This window comes from Scheffersomyces xylosifermentans, assembly GCF_036884685.1.
Source record: "Scheffersomyces xylosifermentans strain CBS 12540 chromosome Unknown RJT20scaffold_1, whole genome shotgun sequence".
Lineage (NCBI taxonomy): Eukaryota > Fungi > Ascomycota > Pichiomycetes > Serinales > Debaryomycetaceae > Scheffersomyces > Scheffersomyces xylosifermentans.
Window position 1 is genome coordinate 285,457 of NW_027042939.1, and position 15,781 is coordinate 301,237.

A 15,781-nucleotide genomic window follows, 5' to 3' on the forward strand; every position below is an offset into this window, starting at 1 on the left:
TACGGAATGCATAATATCTTCTACAAAAACGGTCCGCAAAATCATTCACGGACACCATTACCGATTTTATAATATATATAGTTATTCATCTTAGGAGTTTGAGAATGTGGCACCTGATAGACTTGATGAAACTATTCAGCTTTTATTGTATGATTGAAGGGGTATTATATTCAGTGGGTAAATAGTATATATGGTCTATTACATTAAAAAAAAGGAAATTATCAACAGATCATGAAACTACTGATTGGTTGTCAACTTTTAAACAAAAAAATGTAAAAAATGATGCATACTTTGGCATTTATAGCAGTTGATCTGCTTTACTCTTTGATCTTCAAATTCGTGTAAAAATCAACTAACTGAAGTTCACTCTTCAAGGTATCTTCTCTATAACTAACTCTTATGTCCGGAACATTGGTCTTCTCAATATCATGTCCTGCGATACCGCCTAAGTAATACTTCTTACCAAGCCAGTGTTTCTTGATGCTGGCCTCCCATCCAGACTGTCTCACAGAATTATATGCCAATTCACACATATCAACACCAGATAACTTGTAGATTTGTGCAGCAACAGAATACTCTTCAATCAATGGCTCCTTGGTGTATGAAAACTGAAGGGGATCGTCAGTCGATAATGAAACATTCAATCCCTTCTTGAAAAAGTTGTGGAATGGGTTCTTGTCATAAGTCAAGAACAAGGCATTGTTCGATAATGGAGACATGGCCAATCCAATTTGGTCCAAATAATATAAATATTGGATGAAAGGAATCTTTCTTAATAAAATTCCGTGGGAAATAGAATGCGATGTCAAAAAAGCAGAGATTAAATGTTCTGGGTCTCCCGCTTCACCACAATGAGGTCTCAAAACAAAAGTGTTGAAGTTCAAGCGTTCTCTCAACCTATTTAATGGAGTCATATTAGCATAAAGGTAATATAAGTAATAGGAGTATGGTGGATTTGTAGCAATGTCCCATTGTCCTGCGACAGGATATCTCTTTGACTGCAATGGTCTCTCCGGTTTCGATTCATCATCAACTGAATCAAAACCGATTACTCTTTGTAAGAACACGTGCAATTTTGGATGAGATTGAGGATTCAAAGTTACCTCATACAAGGGCTGGAAGAGATTCTTAAGAATATCATTGAAATTCTTAACGTTTCCATTCTTCTTATACAAATCGTATAATCTTGGTACTTGGATCAACCAACGAGTATTGTGACTAAACAATTTGTTGTCGACAATCCATGCTGCAAGCTTGTCCCATTCATCAATATTTCTACCGTAGATTGAAATTCTGAGCTCTGTCATCTGGTATTTAGAACCTTCGAGATCATCAAACACCTGCTTGGTCAATTCAGCGAGGTATCTACCGTTAATATAGTTATCAGTTTTCAAGAAGATTTCTCTCAATCTGGACTCTCCAATTGGGTTATATTTCAAATTGAATTTATCGAATCTATGAAATGAGTCTGTGTGTGCGTGCATATCCAAAGTATCAATAGACAAGTCGTAAGCAGTTAATTTTAACGATTTGAATACCTCATCCAAAGTTAAAATCTTCCCGTCTCTGAAGATTACTTGCTCATCTGGCAGTGTCTTCAACTTATATTTGATAAATCTCAACAAATGCTTTTGATTCATACATGCTGAATGATGAATATGCGTGTCCACCTTACGAACGTTGTAGAAATCTCTATGAGGATTACGCTTAGACTTCTTGTTTTCTTCGAAGTCGTTCAACAAGGAGTACATGTTCCACTTAGCCTCCAAATATTGCAATCTTTTGAAAGCAAATGACTTTGTGGGTCCATCCGAAGAAAACTTGATAATGCTATTCAAGTCAGCGTAATAGTCATGCAAATTTGGAACCTCTACGAGAGGCTTTCCTGTGGTCTTGTCAAATACCTGATATACATCCTCTGCGTTCAAACGGAACTCATAGCCTTCCTGAGGACCAGGGATTTTACATTTTTCGAAATCAAATTCTTCTTCCGCCTCGTACACGGCATCAGGAAGCTGGTTGAATTTATTCTTGGATTTATAGGTTGGCTTTGGAGGTGGAGGATAGATGATCCAACCCTCCTTATTCTTTGGATTGACCATCTCGTCGATTTGCAAGGAAGCTCCCAAATATTTGTGTCTAAGGTCGAGACAGAACTTGACATTTTCGTAGAGTTCGATCAACTCCTCAGAAGGGTACTCCTCTGGCATAGCATGGACATTAGCAGATGGATTTTGTGCACTGCTGTTGTTCTGTGGTGCAATGCTTGGAAGTGGGCGGTAGTGCGACGTGCTATGGTGAGTTTGAGGTAAGTCGATAATGGACTGTCTTCTCTTAATAGGTGTTGCAACAGGACTTGAAGGCTGACCAACGTGAAAACCCTCCTGTACGCTGTTGCCGTTTTGATGGTTGCTGTGCAACGCTTCAAACGTCTTTACCTTCAAATCGTGGTCTTTGATGAACCTGTCTTCGGTGGTTGAAAAGTGGGTGGAATTGTACGATTTCGAGAGGTCGTCGTCACTGTCGTTGTTGAAGTGGTGGTGTTCGAACTCGTCATCGGCATCGTCGTGCGAGTAGAGGTCGTGGTCCTCGAAATGCCCGTTGGGTTTGCCGCTAAATTCCATGCTAAAGGGAGCCATTACGAATGCGCGGTCAAGACAATCCTATCTAGAATTGTTGTTATATCACGCGTAACTTTATTGTTTGCGTCATCACTAAGCAATGAAAAGACACTAAATAAGATCTGGAATTGAAGAGGTCCGAAGAGACGTCAAGTGAAGATTACCTTGAGTACGGCGGTGTGGGTGTGTGCCATCACGTGGCGAGCGATCTGAATGAACACTTATGAATACAGGAAATACAGGATGTAATAGGGGTGTACAGTATGATGTTACTGATTGGGAAGTTGCTGCATATTTGGCAGCCACTTTAATTGGGGTTTTTGGAGAGGAAGGCTGCGAAGTTCTTTTGTTGCGTGGGGGGGTTGCTACAAAATTTATAACCAGTCAATACAATTTTCAAGTAGTGGCTAAATTACACATAAATATTTATTAATACGTAGAAACAGAAATTTCAAAGAAATCTAACGGAAGAATTTAAGGTGGTGTTCAAGGTATAAGTCGTAGCATTGAAATGCTTTTTTTCGTAATGGGATGTGGTCTTTTTAAATGAAAAGAGCAGCAGACATACCAGCAGCACCAAAGATGACGGCTAACAAGCTGGCTCTAGATGACTTGTAAGAGATTGAAGCATCAGATGTACCAGATGATGTAGAGGCACCATGAGTAGTGGATGAAGAAGCAGACTTCTTAGTAGTGGTGGAAGTAGACAAAGTTGCAGCGGTAGAGGATCCTTGTTGCGAAATCAATGAAAGAACTTCTTGTCTTGCTATCAAATCTCTCTTCTTGAAGTTGAAAATCTGCTTGAAATCTCTAACCAAAGCAGCCTTCAAGTCTGGGTCTTGAAGAGCCTTTTCCACTGTACTGGTCAAGAGACCAGAGTTGAGCAATTGTTTGACAATTGGAGTAAGAGTGGAAATAAGAGAAGAAAGGTTGATATTACTAAGACCAGCACCAATGTTTTGGAATGCACCTTCAAGCAAAATAACAACAGTGTCTTGGTACTCTGGGTTGGTGAGAAGGATGTGGACAGTGTCGTTAACCAATCCCGAATGCTCGACGGAAGTAAAGATGGTGGTCAATAAATCCTCAATGTTGTCTCTCTTGTCTAAGTTCAAGACGGCATCAACATTGTCAATTGGAGCTGCTTCAGCACGCTTGGCAACAGCATCGAAATAATCTCTCTTCTTTCTGGATTGACCGTACACAGAGGCCAAGTAGGAGAGTGTAGAGTCATTGATGTCAGAAGATGAAGATCCCGAAGTAGCCAAAGTAGCTGTTGGAGCAGCAGCACCACCAGTGGCTGGTCCAAGGGACTGAGCGAGACCGAGTGCTTGGGACAAAGCAGCAAGATCAATCGAGGCACCATCACTGTTAGTTTGTGGCAAATTATCGAAATTAAAAGAAACAGGGGAAATAGGTGCAGCTGCGGCAGCAGCAGTAGTGGCTGTAGTGGCAATAGTGGTAGGAGCCTTAGTTGTGACAGGGGCATAAGTCTGAGCAGCACCGGTAGTTGCGGTTGCGGAGCCGTGAATGCCAAAGAGACCTTCGACAGCACCTTCCAAATCACCAAAAAGATCTCCGAGAGCACCAGAGGCAATGAACTTCTTGACAATGCTGATAACTGATGGGATGGTATCTGGGTCTTCGATGACACCAGCAATGATAGTGTATAACAAACCAGATCTGTCTAAAGCAACAAAGATAGGAGTGAAGTCAAGTTTTGCGAGATATGGTAAAGTGTCGACAACAACCTCGGTTACGATCTCTCTAGTACTGTTGTTGCTCAACAAGAAGATAAGAGCCTCTGGAACAAGATGGGTGTCTTTCAAACCAATCAAGATATCGTCAAGATATTGAACGTTGTTGTTTTCAGTCAACAAGTTGTTAGCAAATCCAGCTATTCCTTCAAAGTCGATGGAGTCAAGAATTCTGGAATAGTTGATGGAACCCAACAACTCTTCTATGGTTGAAACTATACCTCTCTCGGAGAGTTCGATGGCTGTGAAGTCTCTTTCAGTGAGCTCAACGTCGAAAACTTGGTCGATTGCTGGTTGAGCTGCCACCAAGGCAGAGGTGGACAATAACGTCGTAGCTACAGTGGAGAATTTCATTATCAATAGTACGATCTTGTATCAAGCTGTCTTTTTTGAATTAGTTATAAACGAAGGATTGACAGGGGTCTTGAACAACGACTTTCTGGAATGGTAAGTGCTAGTCCCCAGCGAGTGACAGGGGGTGGAATAGCCTCCTTATATATATAATAACATCGTCAACCAGCTGACGAACCCATTCGGGTGTGTATTTTGACCCCATATGCATATTTGCACTCCATTTGACAGTTGGGGAATAGTTTAGCCACAGATTCATTGGTACTATTCCCTACCTTTTCCACCAGATTCCTGATTGTTTTTTGCAGATATTCTCTAATTTTGCGACTCTTGTCCGCATTAGGAAAATAGTGCGATTTCCCAATCAGGAAATTCTTCTCAGCAAAACCGGTTCGAGAATTGCGGCCGAATCAAAGTTAATTAAACAGCCTAATCGGGTAATTCTCAGCATCAATTTATTGCAATCAATAGCATGGAAAGCATTGAAAACACATTGTATGAAGGCGAAGACTCCATTCAGGAAGTATTACTACAATTAAGGGGAAAAGGGCGGCAGGCAACAATAGGAATATTCTTTGATCTCATGCCGACTTTGACACATAGAGACAAGGTTTTCACGTTCACTATTGAATCGTGGGACTTTATTATTTTGTTTTTACCAGAAATAGAGAAAGACTCGAGAAGTCGGTGGACTATGAGGGGTTAATTAAACGCCTACATCGCTAAAGCTATGGCTCGATGTAGAGTCTACAGCTGAATTTTAAACCAAAGCTAGTACTGTATATGTGACTCCGTACCTAACTAAATGATATTTTCACCGAGAAATGCTATGGAAGAAGGTAAATAGGGAGCCTAAACCTAAGCTCTGTTCCACTACTGTTAAATTTGAAGTCGTCAACCTTATTTTTGCGAGGACGGTTAGTTGCCTGGGTCTCTGTTTCTATCAACCCAGTCGCCTCAGCTTCAGTATCCCCGACTTCCTGATTTGCAGAATTGGAGTTCTGGTTACTTTCCTCTTTGGATTCTCCTATGAATAGATTTAGGTTGAATTTAAATACGATATAGTACTTCAAATCCATTAGTGCCGAACTTTGGAATTGCTGTGATGAATGTTTTGGGATATTAATTGACCCGTTGATTAATGTGCTTTTCTGCTCGGCCTTCGGTAAAATTGCATTCGGTAATGATGATCCATATGTGTTGTATTTTATGCTTCCTGTAATCCTGTAGCTATTTGTAATATCTGCCTTCTCTGCGGGATTCTCTGTGACTTTACTACAGTGGAAAATCTCGTGGGCTTCTAGATGGACAATAAAACCAACGATCTTAGTTGTAGGACTATTTTCATCAGGATTGATATCCAAGATGAAATTTATGTCGTCACCAACATGGTAATATGGCCTAGACAAGCTTATCAAACAAAGCTTACTATTGTTCACTCGAAGTTGAAACTGTGTTTTCAAATGGTTTGGTAATTGAGGAACAAGTTTTCCTTCGATCTGCTCTTCTTCTTCATATGGTTCGTATGTATGGACACTCTTTTTCCTTTCGTTTGTCGACATTTTGGGCATGTTATATAAGTCGGACTCTATCAACTTAGATAAATCTCCTAAGAATGCTTCTCTGGTTTCGATCGACTCTGATACATTGCCAAGAAACTGCGGCTGTACAATCTCTTCCTTTTCGATAATTTCCACTTTCCAATCTTTATCTATTTTGCTTTTGTTTTGAAAGTAGTCTCTTTGCAACCACCTTTCATTGACACCAATTCTCTCTCCAATTATATCCAAGGGGAAGTAAACTGAATGAGATCCGAATTGATTTCCGGAGCTTTGCAGAAGGTTAACAATCAACGAGTATTTGATACTGATTAATCCTTGATCACATAAGGGACCCGTCAGACGGGAATTGTACGAGGGTGGTAGATCAGTAGGTCTGGGGAACTTAATGTGAAACGTTTTTGTGCTTTGTGGCTCTATATTCAAATCAGTGAATAGAAGCGACTGCGACGTTGAATAGAAAGGTATAATGCTTTCAGTAAGCTCCTTGGCTGGTATTTTTATGTCTGTCTGTATGGATGATGCTTTGTTAAATCTGGGGGGTAGATACGAGTTAAAGGGAAATAACAAATCATGAACAAAATATAACTTGGTTCTGTCTATCCAATGATTTGTTGTTCCAGCCTGCTCGACAATTAAATCACCAACTCCTCCCAACTTTCCACCTACAATCAAAGGTTTGTCCAAGTTCTCCTTTACAAAAGGAACCGTATCCAATCTTTCCAGTATCTCGTCCGCGTACTGGCCATCTTCGCCATCAGTGTCTTTATACTGATTGATATAGTCTCTATTTGCCCACCAGTGGGGACTTTTGGCATTCAAGTCTAATGATGTCGCCGAAGTGTTCAAGCCAAATTTGTAGTTAAGCACGATGTACCCCATCAATTGGATGTATCCTAGAAAAATTTTCACATCATCTGATTCTGGCGTTGGTTCTTCCTCCATTAAATGGGTTGCCTCGTTTGTAGAACTGAAAATTGCACCAAACCAACTGTTACTAGAACCATTAACGTTTCCGTTACCATTGCGACTGGATTCGTCGTCGCTTGGAGCAGACGACGTACGACTTTCTTCCGGATTTATTGTGATATTCTTATCCAGAATATTGTGGAAGCTGATGAGACATTCATTGACAACTGTATCCTTCGATGCTGTTGCGGGATCAGGGTTATTGATGTACGTCAACGAAACTGCCAATGAACCGTCAACCTGTTTGATAAATGACGGTTTGGCACTCTCCAGAAACCGGTCAATTGAGTGCTGCAATCTCTTACTCGGCATATCTGAAGCAATGGAATGTTTCGTCGAGTGTATAGTATCAAAAAGCCCTATTAGTCGTATGTTTGCAAGAAGAGTCAGTAACAACTGATAATGAATAGTGAATGTCGCATTTTTGTGAGCCGCTGTTTATCTCAAAAGGCGTGTTGTTGGAGGTTTTGGAAGATTGGAAATTGGCGACATTTGGATAAACGAACGACATTTATTGTTAGTGTGGTGTTACTGTTGTACAGTGTAATAGGGTGCAATAAAGAAGCATTATGTAGATTAGTTTATACAATCCCGAGTAAAAAGAAACTAGCAAGCAAGCAAACAGAAGATGAAGAAGAAGGGACATAAATATGATTCAGTAATGCATAATGAAAGACGACTGGTCGAAAATTGGTACATTTACTTGTTAGGACAAAGGTAGCAGACGAGGAGCAGAGTGGTCTGTCAATACCAAATGGGACATAAATACCGTGGATGGATCCTTTGGTCATAGGCTGGATTATCTATTCAATCGACATGTCCATCTTATTGTTCTTGTCATAAAACTTAGTGTCTCGGCCCCGCTGGAAATCACTTTACCATTCAGCGACTTCGAACATTCGTGTGCGGTTTATCTAGATTGCTTGAGGGGCCTGAATACCGTCTTGCTGGATATGTGCAATATCCTCTTGGGTTACGCTCTGTCCGTTCTCGTCGTTTCCTACGCCTACGATCTGATGGAAATCAAGGATCTCACTATACATCATTACTCTCCAAGTATCCACAGGCAAGTCTGCATCGTTGAAACTCCAATCAAACTTGCTTTCACAGATCGGTTCGTCGGTTGGGTCATGATATGGTTCCATGTATGGGTGTGTTAATGCATCGACGGCACTAATACGCTTCTTTGGGTCGAAAATCAACATCTTTGCTAACAAATCGATTGCTTCTGGCTCCACATGGGTGCATTGGGCAAATCTTTCGCTGAAAGGTATTGGGTCTCTATGTGGAAGTGATTGTACAAATCTCAATGTGTTTTCTGAACAGATTGTGTCGATCACATCTGGTGGAGGAGAGCCTAGCAATTCGGTAATAATAGAAAATTGATGGACATGGTCCTTTCCTGGGAACAAGGGCTTACCTTCGATCATTTCAGCTAGTATACAACCGACGGACCACATATCGACCTCTGTGTCGTACTTTTGCCATGTCAACATGATCTCTGGAGCTCTGTAATATCTGGTTGACACATAACCTGTCATTTGAGGATCTTGAATTCTGGCCAAACCGAAATCACAAATCTTCAAGTCACAGTTCTCGTTGATGAGAATGTTGGAAGGCTTCAAATCTCTGTGGATTACGCCAGCTGAGTGAATGTACTTCAAACCACGAAGGATTTGGTAGGTGAAATATTGGATGAACTGTTTTTCCAAAGGTCTTGATGTCAAAAGACGATGAAGATCTGTACCTTGAAGTTCATTGACAAAGTAAATGTCTTCCAAAGGCGAAAGGAAAATGTCGTCCAATGTGATCAAGTTCTCGTGGCGCAAATGCTTCAACAATTTCAACTCACGATATGTTCTCTTGGCCAATACTGATGTCAGAAACGGCTTCATGATTTTCTTCACGGCCACATTCTGGCCTGTGAGTTTGTCTACGGCAGAACAGACGAGTCCGAAAGCACCCATGCCCACCGGGTTCAAGTCGGTGTAGCGATTGGTGATTTCGAAGACTGTGCCGAAGATCTGTGTTCTGGTGAATTCTCCGTCTGAAGACATGATAGTTTATAGGTGTGTGATAGCGAGGGCAAAACCAGTGTTTGGCGATGTGTGATGTTTATAGCGCTATTGAAAGGTATCGTTCAACAGGCTGACTTCTGGGGGTGTTGGATTGCGGCTGGTGTGTTGAATGTACGATAGATTTCGTGGCGATACTGAAGTTCTGGCGTCGACTTTCTTCTCAGGGGACTGTTACAAAACAACAAATAGTATCAGTAACAAATAATAATAGTAACAAACACACACAACACAATTGGCTTGTTGTGATTGATTTTCTGGTAAAACTGGTCAAATGGGGTCCTCTGTACGACTGCCGCGTATGAAATCCTCCAACGGTTGGTCGATGGTGTGATGGTTGTGATACTTGATGCTTGCCGCTGACTAACTCCAAGCAATACTGTGTTACTCCACTACTAAGGAGTAACGGTCAAAACAGTTTCCAAAGTGAGGAATGACGGGTTCGCAGAAGGTGTGCATACAGCCCGGGTTAGTCTAGCAGAATTTTTAGACCAGCGAGATGATAAGATGAGAGGAAAAGGGGGGGAGATGAGATAGTGGAAGTGTGGGGTGGGAGGAAATAGAGTTTTTGGAGAGATATTGAGGTATTTGAAATAGTGCGGTTTCGGAGAGTAGGATGGCGTTATTTTGGTTTTGGAAAATAGTATTTTTGGATGGAATGACTGGGCCTAGATGTGGTTTTTCAGGGTATAATAATGTGTCAGAGACACATAGGATTTCCTCCAAGAGATAATGGACCGAGGTGCATACAGCGAGCCAGAGTCCAGATTGGAGCATAAGCCCCAAAAGGAATGTTGAGCAGGCCCCACGGCAGATTGCTGGACAGAGCCGTAACGTGAAGGTAGTGGTTGCAGTCGTTCAGAAATGACGGTGGAGGCAGTGGGGATTGAGATAATAGACGAGTTGTGAGAATTCAATGCAACATCTACATCAATGGCCGTTAGGGTTCGTAGCCTATTGAAATTTTTCAAATTTTTCGCAATTTTTATTTAGAAGCAAAGAATCCCGTATGCGTGAGCGGTGAGATCAACACAGCACAGCAGAGAAGAGGGAGAGAAGAGGGAGAGGTGAATGAATAATTAACGTTGCACCACTAAGAGGAGTTTGGGTTAAGGAGTTTTCTTAGTTATAATTGTAGTAAGTGAGACCGTAGCTTCTTGATGTGTAGCTTCATTATTTGTAGTTTTCTATAATGGACAAAGACATCCGTGTCCACCATGAATGAATGACAGACAGCACAAAACGGGAATATGGGAATATAAAAAAGCTTATGTCGTAGTAATGACAATACCCTTTCTTCTCCCGTGCCTCTTCTGTGCCACGTCTGTGCCACTCCCTGGCTCCGAACTCGAAAATCACTGCCGCACGCGGTTGCAAATCCGTGTGTCCCAAAAACGTCCTTCCCGCCGCATACTACATTCCTCCACTTACAGTACCGAATCACGACTATACGCCACCACTATAGGCCAATTCTTGTACACCATCCTTGTTCGAAACCGGCCAAGACTTGCAAAACACGAATGCAGATCGGTTTTTGTGATCCATCTGGCCATCCAGAATCCTTCCAGAACATATCTTCCCGGTCCCAGGCCGCCCCATTTATCCCCACCCCTCCTTCCTCCACTAGTCCATAAAAAAGTCCTACTTTTCTGCCCCACAAGGCATACTGAAAAGAAACGGCATTCCCCATGCACTCCTACTACTGGCATGTTGTCAGAAGTCTTTTTCTCTGCTGCTGTCAGTGGAGGGACGCAACGTACAGAACGAGCACAGACGGAATTGCTTTCTTCCATTAAAAAGCCATAGTTAGGACATTAGTCTACTACTGTAATAGTGGAATAATATTAATAATATTGCTAGTTGCTACAATTAGAGAGGAGTAAGTAAGCAGAGGTAGACTTTGGAGAATTAGATAGTTTTGTTGTCGCATTCTTCGAGAGATATATAGTCATAGATATAGTCATAGATATAGTAGTAGGCGACATATTGTATATATATTAGAAGTCTTTTTGGTGTGTTTAGTCCACTGGGTATTTATTATATTAGACCTCAGTGCATTGTGATATTAAGTATTAAGTATTCAGTATTAAGTATTACGTCTTAACTATTAACTGTTAGATATATATACAAAAATTGATCTTTTCGTGTTACTTAATATCCTTTTGATACCATCCTTTTGATAATACAGTTCTTTTGATAGTACAGTTCTTCTGTTCTATTACCAGGTGTTCTGATTACCTTTCCTTACCTCACCTTTCTAATTAGCGTACAACTCAGCGTCTATTAGTATTGTCCCACCTATTGACTGTTACTAGTATCTATTAGTATCTAGCTTTTATCCTAGTATTTAGCAACCATCTTGCTCAAAAACTATCTGGGCTTCACTTTTGACAGCAAAACGTCTTTTCATAGAACCCAATAGTCTTCATTTCTGAATTAACTTCATCACTCATTCACCCATCCATAGAATTACCTTCAACCATGCCAACTGTCGATCAGGGCGCTTCCACCATCTCGTCGTCCATCTCATTGGTCAAAACAATCATCGGAGCAGGTTTGCTCTCAATGCCTTTAGCATTCTCCACTGACGGTATTGTGGCCGGTATCTTCATCATCTTGCTAGCAGCTGTCACCTCTGGATACGGCCTCTTCCTTCAAGCATACACTTCCAAGTATGTGCCCACTGGACATGCCACATTCTTCAACTTGTGCTCAGTGACTTACCCTACATTGTCGGTGGTCTTTGATATAGCTATTGCAGTCCAATGCTTCGGTTGTGCATTGTCATACTTGGTTTTGATTGGTGACATTACCCCTACTATCATCACTTACGTACCATATGTCGATCCAGAACACCACAGAACCTTCTGGATCTTGGTTTCCACCATAATCTGTGTTCCTCTTTCGTTTCTCAAGAACTTAGACTCATTGAAATACACTTCTATTCTTGGACTAGTCGCTATTTTCTACATGTCTTTGCTTGTCATTGGCCATTTCCTTATAGGAGACGTTCCCAGCGAATTGAAGGGAGACATTGTTCTTATTCCACCAACGGTGACGGGTATTTTCAGTACGTTCTCCATTATTGTGTTTGCCTTTACTGGTCACCAGAACATGTTCTCCATCGTAAACGAAGCCAGAGACAAGTCATTGACGAGCCTTACAGGACTTGTCAATTTAGCCATTCTAATTTCTGCCGTTCTCTTCATTGTGGTAGGATTAGCTGGATACTTGACTTTCGGTGACAAAGTTAATGGTAATGTCATCTTGCTGTATCCTAATGCATGGACTACAAGCTTGGGCCGTTTCTGTATTGTGTTCATGGTGATCTTTTCCTTCCCACTTATGATCCACCCAGCTAGAATCTCGGTCAACAACATCTACTACTGGACAAAAATCAACTTATTCCACCAGCCAGAGTCTGAAGAAGCTACTGCTCCTCCTTCTGAATCTACTGGCTTGTTAAGTGCAACCGAAACCCACGAGTCACTTGAAATAGCAGCAACTAAGGCACAGTCACATATTGTGCCTTTCCCAGACAACGTCTTTATTATCATCACTGCTGCTTTATTGATTGCAGGCTACATCCTTGCGATCACAATCAAGTCTTTTGCATTGGTCCTTGCTATTGTTGGGGCCACTGGTTCTACAGCCATTTCTTTCATTTTGCCAGGATTATTTGGTTGGAAGTTGATTGGTTCTGAGCTGGATGACCCGAGCGTGTTGGAGGTCATCTTCAAGAACCTCTCTTTGGGCTTGACCATTTGGGGTTTTGTAGTAATGGTGTTGTGTTTGTACACTAGTTTATTCTTGAACCAAGTTTAGGATATTGAGAACGATGTCATGCACTTTTGCTGATGATTTATTAGAAACAAAAGAAGAAAAGGTATCAGGTAAGGATTTTATAGACTTGAGTCAGGTGAAAGTAGTCATAAAATAAAAAATGAAGCGATTAGACAGGGAGATCAGAACACATAAGATGTTCTTATAGTACATATTTATAATACATGAATACCGGTTGAACCACGAATAATGTGTAATAGAAATGCTTTATGTATTCTTTTCTAAAGAAGCATCACCAGCTCCCATATATTTCAATTTCACTTGGAAATACCTATACATCAGGCACTCATTGTGTATTATCATATACTATGTAATGTTGGATAGCCATCCAAATACCATCTAATTGTCTAATTGCTATCCACAGACCGCCAAATGGCCCCGTGCCATCTAATAGTCCAATTGCCGCCGAATTGCCATCCAACAGCTCTCCAATAGCTGCCTGTCACCATCCAAGTACCATCCAAGCTTCTCCACTTCAAGAGCCATCACACAACGCTAAATCCGTCCTCTTGCCCAGACTTTTGCACCCATTACGTGCATCACTCTCTCCACTAACATTACTGTCACTTAGCGAAGCGCACTTACCACTATAAAGGAAATACTCCACTATAAAGGACCTATTTAACTATGACGGTCTCTCCACAATTCAGATCACTATGAAAAATATATTATAGTGGAGTATCTGTTTTTTTGTTCTTCTCTACATTATTATAGGTATAAATTGGTCTGTAAACCGATCTGATTTGTAGAAAGTTGCTAGTTACCAGTAGTTAGCTCATTGCACAGAGTACTTATATACCGTAGTAGCTATTACAGTGGAATGTCCTGCGAAGACCAACATTTCCACTCTCATAGTCATGGAGGAGGCCATGGAGATGGCGACGGCGACGGCCATAGCCATTCCCACCAACATGACCATCTGCACGTTGCCCCAATACCAACCAATATCTCCCAGTCGTTGCTTTCCAAAATAGATACAGTGCATTTGACAGCGTTGAATTTGGCTAATCAGTCCGATGATTTGCAGAAATTGTTCAAATCTCCTGAGGACAAGTACAAGTTGAAGCCGGTGATTAAATCAGACTGCGATGCCCAATTGATTATCAACATTCCCTTCTTGAACGCCTCGGTTAAGTTGTTTTCGCTCATTTTGAGAACCAACGGAGACAAATACTGTCCCAAAACAATAAAACTCTTCAAAAATGACACAGAAGTCGACTTTGACACTGTGGAGGGGAAGAAACCTGCTTTCGTTATAAGTCATCCACAGATTGGAGTGATGTACAATGATGATGATGACGATATTCCAGAAGTGCTTGAAGAAGAAGGGGACTTTGTAGAGCACTATTTGCCACGTCATATCTTCACTGGAGTCCAACAATTGACGATTTTCATAGAGAATATCCATAACGAAGAGGAGGAAGATGAATCTCACCTCCATTACTTAGAGATAAGGGGAGAGTACACCGAGTTGAATAAAGACCCGGTCATCGCATTGTATGAGCTGGCAGCTAATCCTGCTGACCATAAGAATTTGACAGCTGAGGAGTATACCAATAACTTCACATTATAGTGGGATAGCGCGGGATGGTGGGAAACAATCAGCATTTTGAAGAGTAGAATCTCATATTACAAGAAGATTGCTACAAAGATGGAATGAACAAAGAAGATATGAAGCCAACACAGAGAATCAAAGCTATCTTCTTCAATACTGTGTTAGAATGTCGACTAGTGCAAATAAGTAGTAAAATAAACAAAAATGGATAAGAAGTGTAGTGAAATAGGATTTTTAACCTATCATGATCATCAAGAAACTTTCTGGAGAATCGATCTTACCTCATTTGAGATGATGGAGCCTAATCAACTACTTTTTCCAACTGGCTTGTGTTCCCCTTTTATTGCAGCATTTTCTCCCTGAAGTTGCAAAAAGTGAAAATCAATGCGAAATGCACATATTCTTAGGAATTATTTTGACATCTGGTTACCGTTTTCTCTCGAATATTCCAAAAAACCCAATTCACCGACCCAACCCAACTTAACACATCCCCGGTATCCATATCTGGCTCAATCTCTTTACTACAAGAAAACGCCACCAAATTGCCATGGTCCTCATACGACTCAGCTCACCCAACATTAAGGTTCCAATCTGACAACCCTACAGCATGCACGTTGCAGCATAAAAAAATACCGTCACCAGAGACTTCCACTGAGACTTCATTAAAAGCATATACTCCGGTTCCGTGTTGCAATTGATTAAGCATACGATCTCACCACTACGGATGAAGTGAAAAAATAGAGTTCATAACCATACAGTTCTACAGTTACATTTAGCTGCATTTAGCTTCATTCAACCACAACTCAATATCCACAGCTTTAACCGAAATGTATACCTTATTTTACCCACAAACCACGCTCTCATTTCCTAAATCTCCTAACACCACCACCACCACCACAACGGTACTCTCAATGCGTAGCACAGATACAGTACATCCATACAATACATAGAATATACTCAATATACAACACATACAACACATACAACACATACACTATACATTACACTACACATACCATGGCTCACATTACATACACATAGTAAACAGACT

At 41.1% G+C, this 15,781-nt stretch overlaps 6 protein-coding genes across 6 annotated transcripts; 2 read left to right on the forward strand and 4 right to left on the reverse strand. All coding sequences in view use genetic code 12, as the record gives it.

The window, feature by feature from the left end:
* Positions 1 to 81: 81 nt before the first annotated feature.
* On the reverse strand, positions 82 to 2,708 carry RJT20DRAFT_123619 (AMP deaminase). The gene has a single exon (XM_064915992.1). The coding sequence runs from the start codon at positions 2,637 to 2,639 to the stop codon at positions 318 to 320; it is 2,322 nt and encodes a 773-aa protein (XP_064776648.1). The 5' UTR covers positions 2,640 to 2,708; the 3' UTR covers positions 82 to 317.
* A 317-nt stretch (positions 2,709 to 3,025) lies between these two features.
* Positions 3,026 to 4,895, reverse strand: PGA17 (Pga17p). The gene has a single exon (XM_064915993.1). The coding sequence runs from the start codon at positions 4,730 to 4,732 to the stop codon at positions 3,164 to 3,166; it is 1,569 nt and encodes a 522-aa protein (XP_064776649.1). The 5' UTR covers positions 4,733 to 4,895; the 3' UTR covers positions 3,026 to 3,163.
* A 600-nt stretch (positions 4,896 to 5,495) lies between these two features.
* On the reverse strand, positions 5,496 to 7,754 carry RJT20DRAFT_7456 (uncharacterized protein). Its single transcript, XM_064921179.1, has one exon. The coding sequence runs from the start codon at positions 7,567 to 7,569 to the stop codon at positions 5,557 to 5,559; it is 2,013 nt and encodes a 670-aa protein (XP_064776650.1). The 5' UTR covers positions 7,570 to 7,754; the 3' UTR covers positions 5,496 to 5,556.
* Position 7,755: 1 nt separating this feature from the next.
* HOG1 (mitogen-activated protein kinase) lies at positions 7,756 to 9,566 on the reverse strand. The gene has a single exon (XM_064921177.1). It carries the CDS (start codon positions 9,312 to 9,314, stop codon positions 8,172 to 8,174), a length of 1,143 nt encoding a protein of 380 aa, XP_064776651.1. The 5' UTR covers positions 9,315 to 9,566; the 3' UTR covers positions 7,756 to 8,171.
* A 1,909-nt stretch (positions 9,567 to 11,475) lies between these two features.
* Positions 11,476 to 13,576, forward strand: AVT7 (Avt7p). The gene has a single exon (XM_064921178.1). It carries the CDS (start codon positions 11,814 to 11,816, stop codon positions 13,155 to 13,157), a length of 1,344 nt encoding a protein of 447 aa, XP_064776652.1. The 5' UTR covers positions 11,476 to 11,813; the 3' UTR covers positions 13,158 to 13,576.
* Positions 13,577 to 14,931, forward strand: RJT20DRAFT_7322 (uncharacterized protein). Its single transcript, XM_064921174.1, has one exon. It carries the CDS (start codon positions 13,996 to 13,998, stop codon positions 14,746 to 14,748), a length of 753 nt encoding a protein of 250 aa, XP_064776653.1. The 5' UTR covers positions 13,577 to 13,995; the 3' UTR covers positions 14,749 to 14,931.
* Positions 14,932 to 15,781: the final 850 nt, after the last annotated feature.